Source organism: Lutra lutra, chromosome 13 (genome assembly GCF_902655055.1).
Source record: "Lutra lutra chromosome 13, mLutLut1.2, whole genome shotgun sequence".
In the NCBI taxonomy this organism is placed as follows: domain Eukaryota; kingdom Metazoa; phylum Chordata; class Mammalia; order Carnivora; family Mustelidae; genus Lutra; species Lutra lutra.
The window spans coordinates 94,825,402-94,847,166 of NC_062290.1; the positions used below are offsets into that span (position 1 = coordinate 94,825,402).

General features: G+C 66.1%; 4 protein-coding genes across 17 annotated transcripts; 3 read left to right on the forward strand and 1 right to left on the reverse strand.

Moving 5' to 3' along the window:
• The first annotated feature begins 6,273 nt into the window (after window positions 1-6,273).
• On the forward strand, window positions 6,274-9,450 carry PTGDS (prostaglandin D2 synthase). Its single transcript, XM_047701017.1, has 7 exons — window positions 6,274-6,475; window positions 7,112-7,251; window positions 7,346-7,422; window positions 8,087-8,203; window positions 8,336-8,437; window positions 8,991-9,016; window positions 9,300-9,450. The coding sequence occupies exons 1-6, from the start codon at window positions 6,362-6,364 to the stop codon at window positions 9,014-9,016; spliced, it is 576 nt and encodes a 191-aa protein (XP_047556973.1). The 5' UTR covers window positions 6,274-6,361; the 3' UTR covers window positions 9,300-9,450.
• A 148-nt stretch (window positions 9,451-9,598) lies between these two features.
• Window positions 9,599-13,097, forward strand: LCNL1 (lipocalin like 1). Of its 3 annotated transcripts, none has more exons than XM_047701021.1 (7): window positions 9,599-10,649; window positions 11,047-11,186; window positions 11,613-11,686; window positions 11,799-11,909; window positions 12,221-12,322; window positions 12,526-12,551; window positions 12,824-13,095. In XM_047701021.1, exons 1-6 carry the CDS (start codon window positions 10,551-10,553, stop codon window positions 12,549-12,551), a joined length of 552 nt encoding a protein of 183 aa, XP_047556977.1. In that variant the 5' UTR covers window positions 9,599-10,550; the 3' UTR covers window positions 12,824-13,095. The 3 variants fall into 3 exon arrangements, with proteins under 3 accessions (XP_047556977.1, XP_047556974.1, XP_047556976.1); XM_047701018.1 differs by having other exon boundaries at window positions 12,820-13,093; XM_047701020.1 differs by having other exon boundaries at window positions 12,526-13,097.
• A 3,469-nt stretch (window positions 13,098-16,566) lies between these two features.
• On the forward strand, window positions 16,567-18,818 carry PAXX (PAXX non-homologous end joining factor). 12 transcript variants are annotated; one of them, XM_047700779.1, is made up of 7 exons: window positions 16,597-17,433; window positions 17,511-17,649; window positions 17,826-17,875; window positions 17,948-18,138; window positions 18,218-18,283; window positions 18,429-18,513; window positions 18,624-18,818. In XM_047700779.1, the coding sequence occupies exons 1-7, from the start codon at window positions 17,312-17,314 to the stop codon at window positions 18,640-18,642; spliced, it is 672 nt and encodes a 223-aa protein (XP_047556735.1). In that variant the 5' UTR covers window positions 16,597-17,311; the 3' UTR covers window positions 18,643-18,818. The 12 variants fall into 12 exon arrangements, with proteins under 12 accessions (XP_047556740.1, XP_047556739.1, XP_047556738.1 ...); XM_047700778.1 differs by having other exon boundaries at window positions 16,631-17,433; window positions 18,620-18,818; XM_047700781.1 differs by having other exon boundaries at window positions 16,659-17,433; window positions 17,511-17,571; window positions 18,620-18,818.
• Window positions 18,819-18,953: 135 nt separating this feature from the next.
• Window positions 18,954-21,548, reverse strand: CLIC3 (chloride intracellular channel 3). The gene is made up of 6 exons (XM_047700788.1): window positions 21,371-21,548; window positions 20,484-20,593; window positions 20,276-20,401; window positions 20,039-20,145; window positions 19,787-19,962; window positions 18,954-19,708 (listed from the first exon to the last, which is right to left on the reverse strand). Exons 1-6 carry the CDS (start codon window positions 21,404-21,406, stop codon window positions 19,550-19,552), a joined length of 714 nt encoding a protein of 237 aa, XP_047556744.1. The 5' UTR covers window positions 21,407-21,548; the 3' UTR covers window positions 18,954-19,549.
• Window positions 21,549-21,765: the final 217 nt, after the last annotated feature.

Here is a 21,765-nt window from a genome sequence, read left to right on the forward strand (position 1 = left end):
CCTGGTCCCTACCGGCCTAGCGGGGCCAGCCCCGGGCAGACTCCGCAGGGCTGCTCCGGTTGCAGGGGCTGCCCCACTGTGGGGCCACGGGCGCCCAAGAGGCCCCCGCCGGGAGCCATCTGGGGATGGCCAAGTCTGTGCGCTCTCAGGACTGCAGGGAGGGGTGGAGAGGGGCCAGGACAGAGCATGGGCACAGGCAGAGGAGGGGAGGGTGCAGCCCTCTCCCTCATCACCGGGTGCTGGTTTGCAGGGCTCAGAGCCCTGACCCCGCAGACCTCTTTACTTCCGGGGGTGGGGTGTGTGCACAGTGAGGCAAGGTCACAGCACCCCCACACCTAGGTAGAGGCTGGGGACTGAGCCTGGGAGGAGGGAAGGAGGGACCCTGTCTAGGCAGAGATGAAGGTCTCCCTCCACCTGGGCTGGGAGAGATGCCAGCCCTGCTGTCCTCACACAGGGACCATGACCTTGAAGCCATGGTCTGCGTTCACCTCCTAAGTACTGGAAGGACATCGTGACCTTCCCGTTTGCCTTCCCATGGGTGCTGGGGATGGGCAGAGCCCACCCTGACCTGGGAAGCCTGGGCCCGGGAGCCCCCTCCCCAGCAGCCCAGCCGACCCAGCGAGGCTGGAGGCTGGGGAGGTTGCCCTGGGCCCAACACTGACAGGTGACCTTGGCCGTGGCTGGCCTCTTTCCGTAGTGTTCACCCCGGGCTGCAGAAACAGTGGGAGACCATTCAAGGGCTTGGCACAAGCCTGGGGCTGGGCCTGCAGGGCCTCACCCGCAAGGCACCCATCGCCCGGGCTGCAGGGGCACGTGAGGCTGCCACCTTCCAGAACCCTCTCCTTACGAGCCCCTCAGCAGCTGCCCACCCAGCGTGATGTGATTCGCCCCTTCCCAAATCCAAGGAGAAGCCCAATGACCCCCCTCCTCCCCACCCGGCAAAGCTGTTCCCCTGTGTCTGGCCAGACTCGGGCAGGATGGCTGCCCCACACGTGCCCCCTCAGGGTGTCCACACCCCTCTTGCCAGATCCTTCCAGCCCGAACCCCAACAGTCAGTGGCCTGACAAAGTGCAGCACTGCCGGAGGCCTAGGGGACCTGGGAGCAGAGCCCTCAGGCCCAGATCGCAGCCACGCAAACCCCGCCCCGCGTGGGGTTCCGGGCCCAGTCTGGGCAGTGTGGCCCCTATTCCCACTTGCCTCCCAGTCTCACCCCTCCCAACCCATCCCAACCGCTCTTCTGGCTCTGGGCTCATCTAAGGCTGAACCTCCCTGCCCCGTGGCCAGGTGAAGTCCCAGGCACAGCTGTCCCAGCTGCTCTGGGACAGCTGGGCTCCGTGACCGGTGCTCCCACATGGGAAAGGACAAGCCTCTGTCTGGGAGTGGGCACAGCATGTACCCTCCTAGTCCAGAAGCCAGACTCCAGGCCATGCCACCTGTGACCTCCCTTCCTCTGACCCCAGTGGCCAACCTCCCCTGGGCCCCACCATGGTTCTAGCCACCCCTTCCCTGTCCTCATTCTTTCCCTGTCTGTGACCTCAGCTCTCCTGGCTACAGGCCCGGGGGGGCACAGCCCCCACTGCCTCCTTTCCACCTCGCACTCCCTTCCTGCGCCCGCTCAGCCAAGACAGCGGACATTCCCAGCCTCCTGACCCCCGGCCCCTGCAGACGCACTACTGGTCCTCTCTAACTCTGGGGTAGGGGGGCCCCCCAGTGTCCCTTCTCTTTGCTACTAGAGCAGGCCCGACCTGGGTCCCTTGGCCCCACTGTCATCCCTTCCCACGTGCCCTCCAAGACAGCCAGTCCTAGCCCCAGGCCCACCTCCGCCCTGGGGTGGGAGCCCAGCTGGCCCCTGGACAGGGCAGGGGTGTGCAGATGCGAGATCTCCAGCAGGACCTGGCCAGAGGCCGGGGCACCCCCTTGGGAGGGCAGGTGCGTGGAAGGGGAGGCAGGGTCATCCCTGGCGATGGCCGGGTCCCGCTCGCCCACTGGAGACCGCGGCCAGAGTAACTTCCAAGCCCGAGACCAGTGGCTGTCAGACTGGGCTGCTGCTTTCCCTCTAACGAGTATCTTCCCACTGCCCATCAAGGCCTTGCTGTGCCCTGTCCCTCGAGGCGCTCCTGTCTCCACACTCCTCCCCCAACAGAAATGAACACTTGGTGCCAGGAGGAGCCAGCTCGTCCGCCCGATGACCCTCGGGGTGGGTGAGGGTGGCAGGCCAGGCCGCAGCCGGCTCCCAGAGCACAGGTTCTAGCCCAGGTGGGAGCGGGGCGCCCTCTCCTCTCACTTAACCCTGAGGCCCCTCGCCCAGAGGGCTGGCCGTGGACCGACAGAGCCACCATGGACGGCATCTAGCGGAGGCCGGCCAGGAGCCCGGGGAGCAGGGTCATGCAGGCCCCTGGAGGGCCTCCCCGGGTGCCATAATGGGGGCCCGTGCCAGGGTGCCCGCTGCCCGGCCCCACAGAGCCCAGAGCCCCCCAGCCCTTCCAGGTGACCACCCTGGTCCTGGGCCTGCCCAGAACTGTGGTCGCCTCCCCTTGGAGTCACCTTGGGCCCCCAGGGAAAGGCAGGCGTTCCCACCTCAGGGGCAGGCTTAAGCCAAGGACCAAGGACTCGAGCCCTGGGCCGCAGTAGCAGACTTGCTCTCCTCTGTTGGGACCAGGAATCCCTGTGGACGCCGGGACCAGCCTGACGCGGCCCTGTCAGAGAGCCAAGAAATCTTCCAGAGTCAGGAGACTCCACTGGGCCCTGAATGAGCAAGGCTCTGCCCAAAACTGTCCTTCGGGCTTCCGGGTCTTTGGGAAGAGGGACACCCAGGAGAGCCTATCTGTTAACCTGCCCAAAGCCCTCTCCCCCAGCCCTCAGACAGGTGACGGGCAGACTCCCCAGTGCCAGCTTTCAGCAGGGACAAACCCCCCATCCCCCATCCCCACGTCAGCTCAGCAGCCCCCCCCACCCCCACCCCGTGCAGCAGAGACGGCCCAGAGCTGCTGACCACACAGGGCTCAGCACAGTGAATGGGGGCAGGGGGAATGCAGAGAGTGCAGGGGGAGTCCTGTGACTATAGAGGAGGCAGGGAGGGCCGCTAGACCAGCTCCTGGATGCCCCCTCCCGCCTCCCAGATCTCCATCACACACCTGGACCCTGCAGCCCAGGAGTCACAGCTCCCCCTGCCTCCTCCACCTGCTGGCCCAACAGACCCTGTGGCACCTGTTTCCTGAGCCCCAAAATTGTCCCTCAGGCCCTCGGGCTGGGCCAGGCCCAGGCCTCCACCTTACCCCCTACCTGCTCAGGGTCACCTTGAGGAAAGAACGGGGGAGGGCCTGGAGGGGCCCCTGTGGGAGGGCCTGAGAAGGTCCAGAGCGGGGGGCAGGGAGGGGCCCCTGTGGGAGGGCCTGAGAAGGTCCAGAGCGGAGGGCAGGGAGGGGCCTGAGGCCCTCCGCACAGATGGGGAAGCTGAGGCTCAGGAAGGCGGCCACAAGCCAGGATCCCCCTGTCCCTGCCCAACCAGGTCACCCTGCTCCTTTAGCAGTCTGCTGGGCTGCCCCAGCAGGAGCTGCTGGGTGGCCTGGAGGGTCTCCTGGAGGAGACCACTCCCTCCCAGAGTCCTGACCCCACTCTCAGAGACCCCAGACAAGAGCGGCCACCCCGCCCTGCCCCAGAGGCCTCCATGAGAGCGGGTGTGAGGTCAGGCCCCATACTCCATCGTATTTACGGAAGGCCACCTAGGCCATAGGGGGACCGAGCAACCGAGTCCCAGGCTCAGGCCTCTGGACCATGCCCACCCCCACAGCATTCCCCGCCCCACTGGTCACTGCCACCTGGGGGAGAAGGGACATGAGGGGACAACTGGCCTGCTGCTACCCACCAGGGAAATGGCGGAGGAGGACGCGGTCCCTGACGCTGGGTTTGAGGACAGGACACTGGGGCTCCCGGGAGCCACTCTGTCCTCAGGAGGACCTCGTCCCACCAGGATCTGTGGGACCCCCCGGGGGTCTGGTCACAAGGACCCTTCCTGGCAGGTTAGCCCAGCCTTCCCAGATGAGAGCTGCTCAGGCCCATATCTCCAGGATCCTGCTGTCCTGGGTCACCTCTTCCCCCCGACTCTGGGTCCCACCGCCCTGGGTCAACTTACTACCTCACCCCAGCCGTAGGCTCACCACTGGAGGAGATGTCCTTGTCTCAGGGCAGCCTGGGCTGCTAAGGGACCTGCAGCCCGGCCACACAGAGAGCCACAGGCCTCCCTAAGGTCAAAGGGCTGCCAGCCCAGTGCCCACCTGGGGGTGCAGCCTTGTCCCCAAGGCCTTCCTCCGCATTCCTCTTCCTGCCCCTGTCCCATCCTGGAGGAAACTCCCAGACCGATTCCTAGGACAGCCCAGGGGCACTGCAGACTCTTGGGGTCAGCACCCCAAATCCTGCCTGTTCTGATGGACTGTTGTCCCACAGCCCAGTCCGTGGATGGCACCCGAGGAGCAGGGGTGGAGGTGGGAGTCTCAGGCCAGCCTCTGCCCCTCCCCCGCACCGCCGCCCCCCTCCCCTGCACCGCCGCCCCCCCTCCCCTGCACCGCCGCCACCCCCACTCCCATTTCCCTCTCAGGTGTCTCCTGTCTCTCCACCGCACCCCCTCACATTGACCTCTGCCTGGAGCCCCCTGCCAACTCAGGAACCCACCCGGCTGCCCCCCAAGGCCGCCTAGCTGAGGGGCCCCCAGAGTGCTCCAGTCTGCACTCCCCTACCCACCCGGGGAGGGCGCCTCAGGTCCCTGGCCTGGATGTCAGGGCTGCAGTGCAAAGGTGCGGGGAGGAGGAAGAAGAGGCTCCTGACCCGCGGCTGCCCAGCCCCCTCCACCCGGCAGCCCACTCTCAACCCTTCCACAGAACTGCCACACTTGTTTTTCCAGGATTTCTGAGATCCCAGCCTCCCAAGGGGAGACTAGGCCAGTCCCACCAGGACAGGCTCAGCCCCCGGGCAATGGCCCCAGGGCAAGGGGCTAGCCAGGGCCGGAAGCCAGTGGGGACTGCGGTACAGATGTCCCCACCCTGCTAGGACCCCTTGGCCTGGTACCCGCACTCCTGCCCTCACAAGGTGGGTGGCCGTGCTCATGCTGGTCCCATTCAGAGAGCTGACCTGACCCCACGCCTCCCCCTTGATCACTTCTGAACAGCCTTGGGGCCGGTCCAAAGCCAGAGGCCAGGGTTGCCAAGAATCCAGCTTCTGGGCAGAAGCCCTGGGATGGGGGTCTGCACCCCACGAATGGGCTGGGCCTGTGTCTGCAGATGACCAGCCCCTGACCCCCCACTGACCACAGCTACCAACCCTCCGTGTCCGCACAAGAACTCTTTCCCCTGCCTCGTTTCCCCTCCCAGGGCCAGGGCCCTGCCTCCTTGCCTCCCCCAAGACACTCACACCTCTCCTGCTCACAGTGGCCAGAGCTGCCCTGCGCTGAGCCCCCACCGGCCTGGGATGACCTGGGGCTGAAGCAGAAGGACAGGGTCACCTGTGAGGGCTCAGTAGGGCACAGGACCTCAGAGACAGCCTGTCCACCCAGGGAGGCCTCTGCGGGCAGGGAGACACCATCTCTGTGTGCAGCGGTTAACAGCCTGAGACCCCCATGGCACTCCCGGGGTGGACTGCCGGGCAAGACCAGTGTAACTGGAAGCTCACACAAAGGGTGGGCTTGTGCCCAAGGCTGGGGGGCCCCAGGCTGAGAAGGGTACCCAGGGGGACCCCAGCCACAGCTCTAGCAGCTGGCTGTGGGGGAAGCTGTGCCCAGCACGCCTGGCCTTCGGGCCCCACTTGGTTACCTTGGTTACTGTGGCCCAACTGGGCGGTCACCATCCAGCCCACTGGGCCTTTCAGAACCAAACTCATACAATGCAAGCCCCCCCGCCCAGGGTCCCTGGGCAGTGAGAGAGAATGATGGGAGGGCTTGTGGGAGGGAGCCCCAACCCCAGATGAGACATGCTCAGAGGTCCCAGGCAAGGCAGTGCCAAGACATGGGTTCCCTACCCCCATCCGGGCTGCTGGGCGGCATCTCTGGGACTGGAGAGAGGACCAGCCTCACAGGAGCCTCTGCCCTCACTCAGCGGCAGGTGGCAGGGCCCAGGCCATGGTCAGAGTCTCTTACATAAGCAGCCCTGTGGGGGGCGAGGCTGCAGCTGGCCTCCAGCGCCCTGTCCTCCCCCAGCATCACGGCATCAGGCATCACGAGCCTCCAGTGGGCTGTCCTTGGGCCCTGGGTGGAGGCCAAGCCAGGCCCATATATAGGGGTCTCTCCAGTGGCCTCTGCTCCTCCTGCCGCCTTCCTCCCTCTGCCTGAGCGGCTGGAATCACAGGCCCTGGTCACACACTCAGCTCCAGGACAATGGCTGCTCTGCACACGCTGCGGAATGGACTGGTCCTGCTGGGGGTCCTGGGAGTCCTGCAGACGCGGGCTCAGCCCCAGGTCTCCCTGCAGCCCAACTTCCAACAGGACAAGGTGAGGGGCTCCCCTGCCCAGTCCCCCAGGCGGCACAGGGCCCTGTCAGGGGAGGGGGGCGCTCTCTGGGGCCGAGATGTCTTCCTGGGAAGGGACCTGAGCAGAAGGAGGCTGACCAGAAGGGCCCCGGTCCCGGGCCTGCGGCCGTCCGCCAACCCAGAGAGCAGAGCCGCGGCTCCCCGGCCGGCAGGGAAGCACGCGCGTCCGTGAGCGCGCACACGCCATCCCCGCGCGTCCCCCTCTCCGCCAAGCTCACGACGCCCGAGGGAACAGGCGCACGTTCCACACCTGGGGCCCGGGTCACACGGTGCGAGCGCGCGACGGGGACTGCCACCCGGACGGCAGCGCAAACCCGAGCGTCGCGCGCGCCCCGTGGCCGGCCCCCGGCAGCACGGCCCGTCCCAGCCCCTCTAGAGACGCCCCGGCGGCCTCTATCGCCCCCTCCAGCCCCGCTACCAGCCGGGCCGGACCGGGGGCGGGGCGGGGCCGGGGGCGGGGCCCGGCTGGAGGCCGTGGGGGGGGAGGAGAGGGAGGGGGCGGGGGCGGGCTCCCGGGCTCCCCCAGTCCCACTCCCCGCCGCCAGCCAGGCCCGCCCTCGAGGGTCCTGGCCGACCCAGGCGGGTCCGTTCGCCGCAGTTCCTGGGGCGCTGGTTCACCTCGGGCCTCGCCTCCAACTCGAGCTGGTTCCGGGAGAAGAAGAGCGCGCTGTCCATGTGCGCGTCCGTGGTGGCCCCGACTGCAGACGGAGGCCTCAACCTCACCTCCACCTTCCTCAGGTGGGGCGGCGGGCCGGGCTCTCCCTGCCCCAGGGCCACGGTCTAGGGACAGCCCCTGGCCTGACCCCTGACCCCTTCGGTGGCCCGCCGCCAGGAAAGAGCAGTGTGAGACGCGGACCCTGCTGCTGCGGCCGGCAGGAACCCCGGGCTGCTACAGCTACACCAGCCCGCGTGAGTGGGGCCCCCTCTAGGGCCCCCTGGGTCCAGCTCGGGCGGGAGCCCCCCCTCGCGCCAGCACTACAGGGGGCGGGCTGGTGGCCCCTCCATGGGGGTCTGCTAGCCCACGGTCTGGCCTAGACCTGCCCAGGCTCAGGTGGGGGGTCCACGAACCCTCTCTCGGGCACTGGGTCCTCTTTGGGGCTGACCTCCAGGCCCCTCCCTGCCCCCCATAATGGTATTTTCTCAGGTGAAGCACACACGAGTAGCCCCCCAACCCCCTCACTGCTCCCCACCGTATCGCAGCCCAGGAGCAGGGCCAGGAGCCTCTTCACCCCCCACCCCACCATTTAACCCTTCCTTGGGGACGGCTTCCCCCTAGGAAATCTTTCCTCTTCTTCCCAGTTCTGGCCAAGGGGTTTGTGGGTGCACCGTGACCCCTAATGTTCTGATCCTGTGTGTCTGCTGACCTGGATTTCCGGCTGGAAGACCCTGGACCTGCAGAGTTGAGGGTTGTCTGGCAGGAAGCTGGGGGCCGGCCACCTGTCTCTCTCGGAGGGGCGTCTTCCCCGGCTCCTTCCCACAGCGGGCCCAGGGAGAGAGCACCCCTTCCCCAGCAGAGGTGGGCTGGAGGTCTGGGATCAGGGTTCCCAACCCGGCTTCCCTCCCGGCTTCCCAGACTGGGGCAGCACCCATGACGTGTGGGTGGTGACGACAGACTATGATGAGTTTGCGCTTCTCTACACCGCGGGCACCAAAGGTCTGGGCCGGGACTTCCACATGGCCACTCTCTACAGTACGCACCCCACCTTGGGACTTACAGTCCGGCCTGAGATGGCTGCCTGCAGGGGGGCTCCCCAGGTCGCGGGGGAGGGGCCGCCTGGGTCCTCCCCCACCAGAGGCCAGCGGCTTCTCCTTCCCACCGCAGGCCGCACCCAGACCCCAAGGGCCGAGATAAAGGAGAAATTTAGCACCTTTGCCAAGACCCAGGGCTTCACAGAGGACACCATTGTCTTCCTGCCACAGACCGGTGAGGAGGGTTGCTAATCTGATGGGGAGGGGATTAAGGTCAGATCTGAGGCAGACCGTGTCCTGATTCTGGGGGCGTGGTGCATCCGGCCAGACCGCCCATGGACCGTGATCAGCACACTGTGGCCTCTGGACTGGAGGCAGCCTGTCCTCACCCCAGACCTTGGCCTGCAGCCCCTGGGCGGGACACAGGAAGGTACTCCTTCTGCAGGAAAACCCCCCTCCCACCTCCCCAGTTCCAGGCCCCTGGTCAGCCCTCGGGACACAGGGTCCCCAGCATGGTGGGAGGCGGGCACTAGAAACATTACGGGGGCGGGGGGGGGGGGAATGTTACAGGAACACACAGGGGCTCAGGGCCCAGGGCTTCCCTGAGGCAGGCAGCCTGCTCCCGCCCAGGTGGGGACAGGACTCCTCCCACCTTGGAGGAGTGTGATGGACTCAGCACTTTTGGGGGTGCTCGACTAGACCAGTTCTCCAGGGCTGCCAAGAAGGGGTGGGGAAAGTGGCTCTGGCCTGGGGCACTGACCACAGTCCCTGTGGGTCTTTCTTGGCAGATAAATGCATGGAGGAGCACAAGTAGGTGAGTGTGGCCAGCTGGGGGCTGGCCTCATCCAGCAGTCCCCGCTCACACCTGCTGGCGCACGTACCCCCCCCACCCCCCATGCAAGGGTGGTCCCAGGCACATGGGGCTGCCCAAGGGGAAGGGGCTCCACGAGATTCCTGGGGGTTAGAGGAGCTGGAGGCTGGGATAGGAACTGGCAGGGTCCATGGGAAGGGGGTTCCTGGAGAAGCTCGCTCCCCTGTGGCCGGGGAGGGGGGGCAGTATTGCCTGCCCCACCCACTGGTCCCACTCTCTCTGCCAGGTGACCCCAGCCCTCAGGACCTGGTCATCCTGCCCTGCTCTGCTCTCTCCTCCAAGACCCCTGAGCTCCCAGCCCTGGCTCCTCCCTGCCCCCACCTGTGCCCCCTCAGGCTTCCTCCTGGCTCTGAGAATAAACTCCAGAAGCAAATCAGCATCGAGCTCTTGCCCGTCTGTCCTGTGGTCCTCGCTGCCCACGGCCTGGCTCTGGCCCTCTCCCTGCGGACCTGACCACACCCCACTCACTTTGGGCCTCAGTTTCCCTCCCAAAGACTTTCCCAGAAAGTCTCTGAGCCTGGCTCTTCATGACACCCCCGAGGGGTGGGCAAGGGGCCGCTAGTGTTTGTTCCTGGTAGGGCGGGTCCGAAGCAGGGAGTAGCCCCATCACGGCCCTCCCCCAGTTCACCGTGGCTCTGACCTCGCCACAGCCCCTCCAGCCAGCTGCTTCTGGGCTGGAGCCCATCGCCTCCTACACCCTGGACAGCTGCCCCCTCACTCCGAGTCTGGAGGCCTGAGGCCCCGGGGAGCTTTGCGCTCACTGGGTTTTTGAAGTCGTGGGGTCAGTACCTCAGACTGGGTGGAGATCAGGGACCCAGAGGACAGAGAGGAAGGTGGCCACCCTGTCTGCACCCCGCACACTGGGATGGACTGACCGGGCAGGCTGATGACTGGACACCCTCACATCTTCTCCAGCCACATGGTGCCTCCTGTCCTCTGTTCTCCAGCCCCGCACTTTCAACAGACCCCTGGCACCAAAGCCACCCCTGCGCCCCAGAGCACGGCCTCCCTGACCAGCTCTGCCCTGCCCTACGCCCTCCTGGTTCACAGTGGGCAGCACCCCCGCATCCCGCCCCCCAGCACCCCCAGCCCCAGCAGACTTCAGCCAGGCCCTACAGAGGCACCAAGAGTTGTGAGGCCCAGAATGAGGGTGAGAGCTTCTTGGCAGGCTTCCTGGAGGAGGGGGACTGGGGTGTGTGTCCCGGCGGAGAGCTGGGGGCAGACATATCAGAAAACCTGTCTGAAGATCTCCCCTGGCCTGGCTGGATCTGAAGTCTCAGGAGGAAAGGCCACCGGGGGTGGGCGGGTCTCTGAGCACCCCACTGGGCCAGGTCCCTGCAGGGGACAACCAGATGCCAGCCTAATCTCAGTGGGCTTGGTCCTGGGCCAGCAGGCCGGCCCCCCAGGGCATTCAGGGCTCATAAAGCCTGGGCTGGAAAGGCCACCTCAGCTGTCCTGCTAAGAACCATCGTCCACGATGCTGCACCTGCTGGTGGCCGGCTGGGTCTTCGCCTTGCTCGGGGTGTCACCAGGCCAGGCCGAGATCCCCATCCAGCCCAACTTTGATGCCAGCCAGGTGGGCCCAGGCACCCCCTTGCCAGACCCATCCCCTTCTCCTCAGGGTTGACCACCCTGGCTGCTCCATCCAGGTCCAGGGGCCGGCATTTTCCCCAGAGAGGCTGGAGGCCAGAGGAGCCCAAGCCTGCCCCCCACTCTCTGGCCCAGGCTCAGCTCAAACTGGGGCGGGGGGCAAGGGAGAGAGCCCCATCCACCTGCCCCATCAGCTGGGGGTGGGCCAGGCGGGGGAGGACAGCAGCCCCTTAGGCCGCTCTGTGGTTCGGTCTGTATCTCGTGCCCTCCGCCACTCCCGAGGCCTCACATCAGGACGAGTGGCAACCGCCGGCCGCCATGCTGGGTCAGAGTTGAGGTGGGCACAAGGCTGCCCCCCAGCTCTCCCTGCACCCTCCCTGTAGTTCCAGGGCACCTGGTATGTGGTTGGGGTGGCATCGGATGACCAGGGCTTCCTAGACTCCAAGGACAACCTGAAGATGCCCGTGGTCTTGGTGACCCCCTTGGCAAACGGTGACCTGGCCCTCAAGTTTGGGTACTCTACGTAAGTGAACCCATGAGCCCCACCTCAGTCTGGGCCTTAGACCTGGCCACTGTGAGGCCAGAGGTGAGCCTCCTGGGACCAGAGGCATCCCTGACTCCGTAGGAACTCGGACCCAGGCCCCCGCACAGTCAGGCAGCGAGCTCAGATTCCTGTGCGCATGTCCCAGCCATGGAGGAGTCCCATCCCTGTGTCTGCATGTGGGAGTCTGCTGGGGACACCCCACATCTCCTGGCTGTCTGTCCGGCCCCCAGCCCCTGAGAAAGTCTCTCACCTCTGAGCACAGGGTGAGGGGGGCCTCGGGGAGCCAGGCGGCCTGAGCAGCGGCTGACCCTGCGTGGTCAGCAGTGCCCAAGATGTGGCCCTTCGCGACGCCTTTGGGGAGTGTCTTCAAGACGCTCAGACGCCGTGGTTCCTCCCCCCACCCAGGCCTGATGGCGGGTGCCAGAAGGTGGACACGACCTTCACTAAGGGTGCTGTGGATGGGCAGTTCAGCAACAATGGTGAGAGGGGGGTGAGGCCCGGGAGGGCTCGGGGCCAGGCTGTGGGGGCGTGTGGGGGCGTGTGGGTGGGACCCCCCCCAGGCAGCAAGCTCAGCCGGCTCTTGCCCTCCAGCCTTGGCGCAGACGGACATCCGCGTGGCGTCCACCGACTACCAGCATTTCGCAGTGCTGTACGTGGAGACGCAGAAGGAGGGCGTCAGGAGCGTCTGGCTGCAGCTCTACGGTGAGCAGCCCAGCCCGGGGGTGCTCCCAGCACCCCTGCGCCCCCACCGGTCCCCAGGCACAGGTCTCTCCTCTAGGAGCCCCGCACCCAAGGCTGGTCGGGACCGTTGTCCACATGGCAGCAAGTTCCAACTCCACGCAGGGGGAACTGCTGTCCTCCAGTGTCTCCTTGGGACCCTCGTGTCTGTGGTAGAGGGCTCCGGACCCCTCCCTACCCAGCCCCTCCTCCCTGCCCCGCCCCGCCCCATCCTCCCCCAGACCAGCCCCCACCCCCGCCTGACCCCTCTGCTCACTGATGCTCCCTGCCCTCAGCCCGCGTCCCGGAGCTGTTTCCCGAGGGCGCCCAGAAGATGCAGCAGCTGGCGCCCCAAGTAGGCCTGAACCCCAGCCAGGGTGCCCTGCTGCCCTCATCAGGTGAGAGCCGCCCCCAGGCCGGCTCAGGGCTGCGGGAGACCCCAGACTCCAACGGGGAGGGCCAGATGGCGCCCTCCAGACGGTGCTCGGTGCTCAGTGCTCACACACAGGCTGCGAGGCTTGGTTATTCAGGGAGGGTTGGGGGCCTCCCACCCCGGGGCAGGGGCCCTGGCTGGTTCCTCAGGCCCCACTCTCTCCCACAGACCAGTGTGCTGGGGCCTTCTCCTAGGTGAGTACCCAGGGCCAGGCCTGGACACCCCTCCCCAGACCGTGCAGTGCCCCGTGCCCCATGCCCCAGGGTCCCTCCTGGCCAAAAGGCTGCACAGTGGGGGTCCTCATCCTGGGAGCAAGGTGGGGACCGTCCCGTGGAATCAAGGGGGGAGAGCAAGCAGCAGTGGGGAGGAACAGAGTGGGGGCCCTCTGCCTGGGCCCAGGCAGGGCAGGAGGAGGCAAGAAGACTGTGCTCACCCCACTCCGCCTGCTCTCTTGTTTGCAAGGAAGGACCCGGCCCGGGAGCGCCCACCGTGGGGGGCCCACGCTCCACACGCCAGGCCTTCCCCAGAGAGCGCACATCACTTCTCTCTGCCATCCCTTCCCCAGCACAATAAATCCTCTCCTGAAGCCCACGGCTGTGCATTTCTTCCACGGGGTTCTGGGACCAGGGAGGGACGCACGCCCTGCTCGGCTGGCGTGGGCTGGGCTCAGCCCCGGGGGGAGCTTGGGCTCCGCTGTGAGGAAAGCTTATGCAGATGCAGAGGCCCGTGGGGCCTTCCCTGTTCCCTGCCACTCGCCAACCCCCCACCCTGGACTGGGGTGTGGCCCTTGCTCAGCTCATTAAGGATCTGCCTCTGGCTCAGGTCAGGATCCCAGGGTGCTGGGATCGAGCCCCGCATCGGGCTCCCTGCACCGCAGGAAGCCTGCTTCTCCCTGTCCCGTGCCCCTGCTTGTGTTCCTGCTTTCACTGTCTCTCTGACAAATACATAAATAACATCTTAAAAAAATAAAATAAAACCTCAGCCCTGTCCTGCCAGATTTGCTGCTTTAATTGGGGTCCTTCTGGGCTAGGTCATCACAGGCATAAATAGCCCCACACCCTGAAAGCCCCTAACAGCCTCCTCCACACCTGCACCCGGCACCTGGCCCCGGCCCATGCCTTTGCTGCCCTGACCCACAGCCAGCCTCTGACCCCCCTGTGGACGCTTTGAGGCAGGGGCCTGCCCCCGTCTCCTCCCGGCCCCAGCTTGACCCGTCTGGAACTGAAGCCCTGGGGGTCAGGACGAGTGTGTGGAGGGTCCAGAGACCCAGTCCCTGCCCACACGTGTGACCTGTGAGCTCACCCACCCACCCACCCCTCCTCCCGACTCTTGGGCAAGGTGCCATCTGGCCACCTAGAGGGGCGTCTGCTGGGAGATGCTGTTGGAGCTCCAGGCGACACATCAGCGGGTCAGTGGGCCGGTCAGTTGTCATTTGGCTTCCATGGGGACAGGAGAAGAAGGGGTGGAGGACGCTAGGGCAGCAACACAAGGGTTTGAAGTAGAGAGGCGGGGGTGCTTGCTCTCCTGGGGAGTAGTGTGGGACGTCTCATCACCAGCCTCTGCACTCCCAGCAGGCTCTGGTCCCCTTGTCCTCCCCCACTGATCCCTCCTGGGGAGGATCTGGAGTGGGGAGAGGCAAATTGCCCCTCATGGCCTTCTGGACACCCTTTCCTCAGAGAGAGGCTCCGCTCTGGGGTGGGGCAGCCCCATGGGGCCTCTGGATCCCAGGAGGGCTGTCCCCCCGCCAGGCACCTGCAGACCCGCCTGGGGCTCATGGTCTCGTCCTGCACCACCCCGCTCACACCGCACGGGGGCAGCCCGCAGCCGGTTCTCCGCCCCAAGCCTGGGCTCTCACTGATAGGAAAGGCCGAAGTCCTTAGGGGCCAAGAAGGCCGTCCCTGACCGGCCCTCCTCTGACCCCACCACCCACCCTCCTTCCTTCAGCCCTGCTGACCAGCTTGTGTCCCTTGAACAAGCCGGCCCCGAGTGGGCCACAGAGCCAAGATGCATGTGTCTCCTGCCTGCGGCGTCTCCTCCCAGCTCTCCGCTTGGTCTGCTCGCTCTACTCTGCTGGAATCTTTTGTTCAAATGCCACCCTGTGTGCCCCTCCTTAGGCCTCTGGGACCGCAAGCCCTGGCTGCCCTCCCCCGGCACTGTGGCTGGAGCCTTCCTTAGCCGCGTCCCTTGCCCGACTACCTTGTGCCCACACCCACGTTCAGTCAGCCCTGCAGAAGGCCTGAGGGGCTGAAGACCTGGCTATCCAGCACGTTGTCCAGATATTTGTGTAATTTCTTAAACTTAGATTTTTCGGTTTTCTTTTCACGTTTTGCAACGAATCCCTGCTCCCGGTCTTGAACTAGCTCCCTGGGGAACCTGTGACAAATTATCACAAATTTGGTGGCTTAAAACCTAACATTTACCTTCCTTCTCGTGGTTCTGGAGGCCAGAATCAGTTTCCCTGGGCCAAGATCACAGGACAGCAGGGCCACACCCCCACTAAGGCTGGGGCGGGGTGGGGGGTGGGGGGGAGCCTTCTTGCCCCGACTGGTATCTGCGTCAGCAGGGCCTCCGGCCCCCTGGCCACACAGCCTTCTCCTCTTCTTGGTGAAACCTCCCTCCGTCTCTCTCTTAAGGACACCTGGGGCTGCATTCAGATGCACCAGGAAACCCTCCCATCTCAAGACCCCTACCCACAACCGCACAAGCCCCTTCCCCATGGAAGCTGACCCTGACAGCGGTCATTCAGCCTGCCCCGTCCTTCCTGGAAACATTGTCCGGGCCCCAAGCACTGTGCCTGGAGGGGCTGATGTTTCGAGCGGTCCTCGGGGCTGGGTACTCCACACTCACATCCCAGGGGATGGTCCCCCACTAGAGGCTGGGCACACGGCAGCCTCCGCCATCTCTGTCCCAGCTCATATAGCAAAGCAGCAGCCCCTCCCCAAACCCGCCCCCGCCCAGCGGTCTCAGGGAACGCTGTTTCCACACTCACCACCTCCAGCTTTCAGCCGTGATCCCACCTTCCCTCGCCCCGGACTCTCTCCCCATGCTCTCTGAGCCCCTGGCCCAGTGTCCATCAGCTCTGCCCAGAGGGACTCAGCAGCCCTCTGCTATTCTTCCTGTCCCCCCAGTCTCCACCCCTACAGCCCTCAGCGGCCTCTCATGGTGCTCAACACAGGCTCTGTACACGTAAATCCATTGTAGCTCTCCCCACCCCCGCGTACACCCTCCTGCAGCTCCCCACTCTGCACTCCTTCCTCCACAATATTTACTGAATATCTCTGTGCCAAGCAGTGTCTGAGCTCTGGCAATGCTGTGGCAAGTGAAACAGACAGAAAGGCCTGCCCTGTGGACCTCTGGGGGGACTGGCCAATAGACAGGAGAGATAAATGCATTCGTGGCCTACTGCTGAATAACAAATTACCCCCCAAATTCAGTGGCCTAAAACAAACAAGCATATATCATCTCCCCAGTTTCTGAGGGTCGGGAACCTGGTCCTGATGTTCTGGGGCCTCTGGCCCACGATTTCTCAGGATGCTGCTGTCTAGCCACTGGCGGTGGACACTGCCCCTTGGAAGGCAGGTCTGCGTGGGGGTCTGCGTGGCAGCTCCCTCACGAACCCTGGCCAGGCCTTGGTCCTTTGCCACGTGGGTGTGTCCCCAGAGCTGCCACACATCGTGGTGAGCAACTCAGAGAGGGAGAAGGACAGCCCACCACTTCTGGCGCATTCTACTGGCCGGAAGCAAGTTACTGAGCGCAGCCCCCACTCAGGGGCCGATCCGTGAAAGCTGGAACACGGGAGGAGGGATGGTTGGGGCCGTCTTAGAGGCCGCGGGCACAGTGCGGAAACCAGAATAGACTCCCTATGGGGACAAGTCTGGAAAACGAGTACATAAAACAGGAGAGAGCACAGGAGATGCTGGGCGGGCTGTGGACCTCCACGTAAGGGACTAGGGAAGGCCTCTGAGAAGGCGACCTTGACTGAAGACCTGAAGGAAGCGTGTGAGTCTGGGGCAGGGTGTGCCAGGCAAAGGTCCTGAAGCAGGAGCCGGAGGGTGTCAACCAGGGGAAGGTCAGGGCGGGGCCAGGCTGGCCTGCAGGGGACGCACCAGCATGGCCTGAACACCCCCCAAGCCGTCTCCCTGTGGCCGCCAGGGTGCACCCTCGCCCTCTTGCAGAGCCTGGAGCAGACCTGTGCTGTGCCGGCTCCGGGCCTTCCTCCATGCGGGCTCCCTCGGCCGCGATCCCCTGGCCTGGCGCGCACGGCCCCCTCTTGTCCAGGTCACAGCTCAAACGGCTCAAACTGCTACCGAGAGTTGCACGTTTCCTGTGTTTATTATTTGTCGTCCCGTTAGATCTCACAAGCCACAGGCGACCGGAGACCTTGTCCGCGGGTGAAGGTGTGCCCGAGGCCGAGGACTCCGGGCACAAGAGAGGGGCCGGGCGAAGGAGGGGAACGGACGGGTCGTACTTTATTCCCTTTGCACCGGGCCGGCGTGCGGCTTGGCGGATCTGAAGACGACGTGAGAAACATCTCGCGGACGGCGAGGGCCGGTGTGGACGGCACGAGGAGGCCGCTGGCACCGCCGGGGGCGAAGCGCAAGCCCGGGGAACCCCGGACTCGGCGGGGCGGCGGGCGCGCAGCTGCGGGGGGCGGGGAGGCGGGCAGGTGGGCAGAGGCCCCCAGGCGGGCCTGGGGACCCCGCCCCGCCCCGCCCGGAGAGCCCCGCCCCAGGCTCGCAGGCCCCGCCCCGCGCCCTAAGCTCGGTAGGCCGCGCCCCCTGGCCCCGCGCCGTTCCGGGGCTCGGGGCGGGGACCCGGCCGTCAGCCCCGCCCCGCGCAGGCCCCGTGGGCCCCGCTCGCGCCCCGCCCCCCGTTCCGGAGCCTTGCTCCCGCGCTGCGCCCTAGGCCTGCAGGCGCGCGGGCCGGTGGGTGGCCCTCCGCTCGCCGTGGAGCCATGGTGCCGCCGCCGCTGTCACCGCCTCTTTGCACGCTGCCACCGGGCCCCGGGCCCCCGCGCTTCGTGTGCTTTTGCGAGGGGGAGGGAGAGGACGGAGGCCCCGGCGCCTTCAACCTCTAGTGAGTGGCGGCGCGCGGGGCGCTGGGGACGCGGACATCTCGGGGGCGGGCCGGTCTGACAGCCGCTCCCCCCGCAGTGTGACCGACGCAGCGGAGCTATGGAGCACCTGCTTCACGGCGGACAGCCTGGCGGCCCTCGTGGGTAGCGGCGCTCCCGGGCGGGCCCGGAAGCCCCCAGCACCCCCGACTGCAGTGCGGACCGCCTATGAGATGGAGGGGGGCGGTCTGGGATCCCCCCCGGGGTGGGGGGAGGCGGGTCTGGACACCCTTCCCCGAGCTTTGGAGCTGTAGGCCTAAGATTGGCCCGGCCTCCGCGGGTGGCTCTGGATCAGGCAGCTTTGGGGTGGTTCCAGGGTCTTGGGCAGCTGGTGACCAGCCCCTGTGCCCTGTAGAAAGCCCGTTTTGGCCTGAGCGCGGCTGAGGATATCACTTCCCGGTTCAGGTGAGCGTCTGGGCAGGGAGGAAGGGCGGGTGTGGAGCAAGGACACAGCACTGAGCACCGCTCCTTTCCCAGGGCAGCCTGCGAGCAGGGAGCTCTGACTTTCGTCCTGCAGGAGGACCGAGCGTCCCTCACCCTTTCAGGGGGGTCCTCAGCACTGGATTTTGACCTCTCCAAGGTGCCGGGCCCAGAGGCAGCCTCCAGGTTGCAGGCGCTGACACTGAGGCTGGCAGACCAAGTGTGCACCTTGACGAGGCAGCTGGCAGGTGCGGTGGGGGGGCAGTGCCCAGAGCCTTCACTGGGCCCCGTTCCTGCTAGCGCCTGTACTCTTGGCTTCTTCCCCAGCTGCGGAGGTGACAGCTGCCAGCCCCAGAAAGAGCCCTGGTCTGGGGCCTCAGTTCCTCTTACCGGGTAAGGCCTGTCACCCGTGACTTTGGCTGGGGCTGTGTTCTTCCCTGGAACAAGAGTCCAGCTCCAGAGAATGCGTGTGAAGAAGGGGTTGTGGCCCTGGAACTGGACCGGACTCAGGACCCCCCTTCTGTCCTGTTTCCCTCAGACCCAGATCCTCAGAGAGGCGGCCCTGGACTCGGGGTCAGGAGGCGGTGTCCAGGAGAGTCCCTCATCAACCCCGGCTTCAAGAGGTACTCAGCCACTCGGCCACTTGTCCCTCCCTCCGGTGCGGGGGTGCTGCTGTACCCCCCGACCCTCCTCCACAACACCACAGCGTCACTTCCCCTTCTCTCCTAGTAAGAAACCAGCCGGTGGTGTAGACTTTGAGAGCCCTTGAGGGTGCAGCAGAGTGTGATCCTGCCAGCAATCCGCCTGTGAGGTGGGGACAGCCTCTGAGAGCCGTCTGCGCGCACCCGTCCTACCGGAGGGTCGGGCACGCCTGCTCCCCACACCCCTTCTCCGTTGAATAAATGCTTCCTCGCAGGGAGGAACTGGCCACACTCCGGCTCCTGGGGGCTGGCTGGGGGAGGGGGTCAGAGATCTCCCTGGGACCTGGGACCTGGCCGGGCACCATAAGCTGGGAGCTGTTGCAGCGGCCTTCGCACTCCCTGGGGCGGAGGAGGGGCAGGGGTCCCTAGTTCTGGGCTCACCCAGCTGCCCCTGCCTGGTCTGCATAGGAGCCAAGGGCCTGGAAGGCAAGGCAGGGCTCCTCAAGACTGGATCCCGGTTGCCAACTACTCCAGGCACACACTTCTCCCAGACCCCACCCGACGGGGACCAGCCTCGGGTATCCCACACTGCATGCACACTGGCCCCTGTGGAAGTCCGGTGGGGGGGGCACCTGCTCCCTGGGGCAGGGCTGAGGAATGTGGGCTGGCCCCACCCACTGACCTGGAGCCCCTAGGTGCCCAGGCTGGGCTCCTGGTCCCCACCCTCCTTGGCCATCCTGCTACCCCACCCGCCTGACTGGTTTGGGAGCCCAATCCAGTCCCCCGCCACCCCTGATAGGGTGAGTGGAGGGCTGGGCAGAACCACCCACTGGGTTCTCTGCCCCTGTCGTTCTGGGCTATCAGGTGGAGCTGTGGGATCGTGGTGGGGGTTTGGGGGTGGCAGAAATGGAGGGCCCTCTGGTCCCTCAGAGGTCAGGACATGTTCCCTGGGGCACAGGTGCCTTTATGGGGCTGTAGGAGAGGGGGCAGGTGGTGGCTGGAGACGGCGGGGGAGGGGTTAGCGGGGGCGCACGGCCATCCGGTAGGCCGCAAGGATCTCAGCGCTGGATGGACACGTGTACTTGAACTCCTTCACTTGCCGCGCGCTGTCCAGGTAGCGGCGGACGCCGCACAGCTCGGCCGGTATGGGCGCTCGGCGGAAGTGCGTGCACACCGTCTGCGGGCGAGGGGCGCAACGAGGTCAGGGCCTTGTGGAGCGCGCGCCCCGCGCCCCGCGCCCCGCGCGGTCACTCACGTCCACGATGTGCAGCTTGGGCAGCAGGCTGCAGTCAGCCAGCGTGAGCTCGTCGCCGTCCAGGAAGCGGCGGCGCGACTCGCGGAGCTGGGGTTCCCGCGCGCGCTCGTGCCCCAGGGGCGTGCGCAGGTAGCGGTCCAGCCTGGTGAGCGCTCGCAGCAGCATCTGGTACAGGGCTGGGGGGTGGGGCACAGTGAGGCCCGGGCCTGGGCCAACCCCTCCACCCTCGCCGGGCCTCCAGAGCCGCCTCACCATCGTCCTGCGTGGGCACCGGGTTCTTGATGAAGGCCGAGAACCTGTGAAAGACGTCGTTGCCCGCTGTGGAGGACTCCCCATAGCGGGGCGCCAGGCTGGGGAATCTACGGGGAAGTAGGGGACCTCTGGTCAGACCCTCATGCTACACCCCCTTCCCCGCGAGAGCCGCGGTGTTCTTCCTGGGCTTCTCCTTGTGGGGCCCTGTACCCCCCCCCCCAGGCCGGGAGGCCTCACTCAGGGGGCCCCAACGTCTCCTCCAGAAACTCCTCGATCTGCAGTGTGTCTGTTTTGGCGTCGCCGTCGTAGAGAAGGATGGGCAGCTGCGAGCCAGGGGCAAAGTCCTTAAGCACATCCAGGGACCTGTTGGCATGAGGCAGCGGGAGAAGTGGTGGTCAGGAGGGCCAGAGACCAGGGAGCGGCCCCCGTGGAGGCGGGGGCCCACCTGCGAGTGTCCACGGCGGTCAGGGTGAAGGGCACGCCCTTGAGAAGCAGGAGCATGAAGGGCCGCGGCCAAGAAGGACCGGGTCCCACGCTCCCGCCGTCTTCGCTGGCCTGGGGCGCGGGCGGCAGAGGAGCGGGGCAGAGAGCAGACCTAAGAATTCCGCCAGAGAGGGCCCTGCCTCCCACCGCCAAGAGCCTGGAATGATCCGGGGCTCCAGCTTGGTTAGGCACAGCCTGGACAAGTGGTGGCTGAGAGCCCTTGACTGGGTCCTGGGAGGTGGCAAGGGGCACGGGGACCCGGGGGTGGGACCCGAGCTCTGGAGCTCAGCCCCTCCACCCTTATCTTCAGCACCTGGGGCTCTGGCCCTGCAGGCGGGTCACAGGGGTGGGGTGGGCCGAGTGAGCTGTTTTCTGAGTGATTCACCTGCCAAACTGGACACTGGCTGTAGGCCGGTAGGCCTGTCCCCTACCCCGACAGTGGGGAGGAGGCCAGGCTCTGGCAGCCCCTGTACAGGAATCCACAGATCCGGGCAGTGATGTGAGCATCTGGGGCTCAGCTGGCCCAGACCCCTCCCACTGCACTGACCTCAAGCTCCACGTGGGCCTGGCCTCCAGAGGTCTGATCGTTACCTCCCCACCAAGGGGCTTTTTCTCCAGAAGGGTTGGGCTGGGTCCAGGAGCTAAGGCTGGGAGTTGGCGCCCCCATGCCCTTGGGGACAGCTCACTGGGCTCCCCCCCCCCCCCGTCCTGGTCCCTCTTTCTAAGTCTCTGTAGAGCTACGAGAGCCCACTCCCAGGGAGAGGGTGCAGACCCTCTGCCTGCCCCAGAAAGCAGAGCCCCCTGCAGAGCACACTCATCCCAGAGGCTGCCCTCCCGGCCCAGGGGCACCTTGACAAACAGCTGGAGCTTGGCAGTCTCCGCCATTGCTGGGAGCAGCAGCAGCAGGGGCAGCAGAGGCGCTGGCGACAGCAGGGCAGGGGTGGGGGCCTGGAGAGTCCTTTAAGACTCCTGGTGTGCCCCGCCCTCCCCCATCCAGGGCCCGCCCTGACGAGTCACCCATGCAGGTGGTTGGTGCTCGTGTCCAAGCATGAGGGTGTGACTGGGGTGCTGAGTGCACAGGGTTGTGTGGGATGGAGGCGGTGGCCACGGCCTCAGAGGCAGGGAGAGAAGGTGCCAGTCTGGGAGGAGGGCGCTCGGGATCAGACTCACTCCTGCCGTGAACTCCGCAGCCATCCTGTTGTCTGCCGGGCTTCCCTCAGAAAGCTGGGGAGCGCGTCGGAGAA

What these genes read in the sequence shown, in the direction of transcription:
- PTGDS (XM_047701017.1), top strand. Translation starts at nt 6,362, where the DNA reads ATGGCTGCTCTGCACACGCTGCGGAATGGACTGGTCCTGCTGGGGGTC. An exon ending in CTACAGCTACACCAGCCCGC is followed by an intron (nt 7,423 to 8,086) that starts GTGAGTGGGGCC and finishes CCGGCTTCCCAG; the next exon opens with ACTGGGGCAGCACCCATGAC. An exon ending in CCACATGGCCACTCTCTACA is followed by an intron (nt 8,204 to 8,335) that starts GTACGCACCCCA and finishes TTCCCACCGCAG; the next exon opens with GCCGCACCCAGACCCCAAGG.
- LCNL1 (XM_047701020.1), top strand. Translation starts at nt 10,551, where the DNA reads ATGCTGCACCTGCTGGTGGCCGGCTGGGTCTTCGCCTTGCTCGGGGTG. An exon ending in TGGGCAGTTCAGCAACAATG is followed by an intron (nt 11,687 to 11,798) that starts GTGAGAGGGGGG and finishes CTTGCCCTCCAG; the next exon opens with CCTTGGCGCAGACGGACATC. An exon ending in CGTCTGGCTGCAGCTCTACG is followed by an intron (nt 11,910 to 12,220) that starts GTGAGCAGCCCA and finishes CCCTGCCCTCAG; the next exon opens with CCCGCGTCCCGGAGCTGTTT.
- PAXX (XM_047700775.1), top strand. Translation starts at nt 17,312, where the DNA reads ATGGTGCCGCCGCCGCTGTCACCGCCTCTTTGCACGCTGCCACCGGGC. An exon ending in CCCGGCGCCTTCAACCTCTA is followed by an intron (nt 17,434 to 17,510) that starts GTGAGTGGCGGC and finishes CTCCCCCCGCAG; the next exon opens with TGTGACCGACGCAGCGGAGC. An exon ending in GATATCACTTCCCGGTTCAG is followed by an intron (nt 17,876 to 17,947) that starts GTGAGCGTCTGG and finishes CTCCTTTCCCAG; the next exon opens with GGCAGCCTGCGAGCAGGGAG.
- CLIC3 (XM_047700788.1), bottom strand. Translation starts at nt 21,406, where the DNA reads ATGGCGGAGACTGCCAAGCTCCAGCTGTTTGTCAAG. An exon ending in AGCTCCAGCTGTTTGTCAAG is followed by an intron (nt 20,594 to 21,370) that starts GTGCCCCTGGGC and finishes CCCGCGCCCCAG; the next exon opens with GCCAGCGAAGACGGCGGGAG. An exon ending in CCAAGCTGCACATCGTGGAC is followed by an intron (nt 19,709 to 19,786) that starts GTGAGTGACCGC and finishes CCTCGCCCGCAG; the next exon opens with ACGGTGTGCACGCACTTCCG.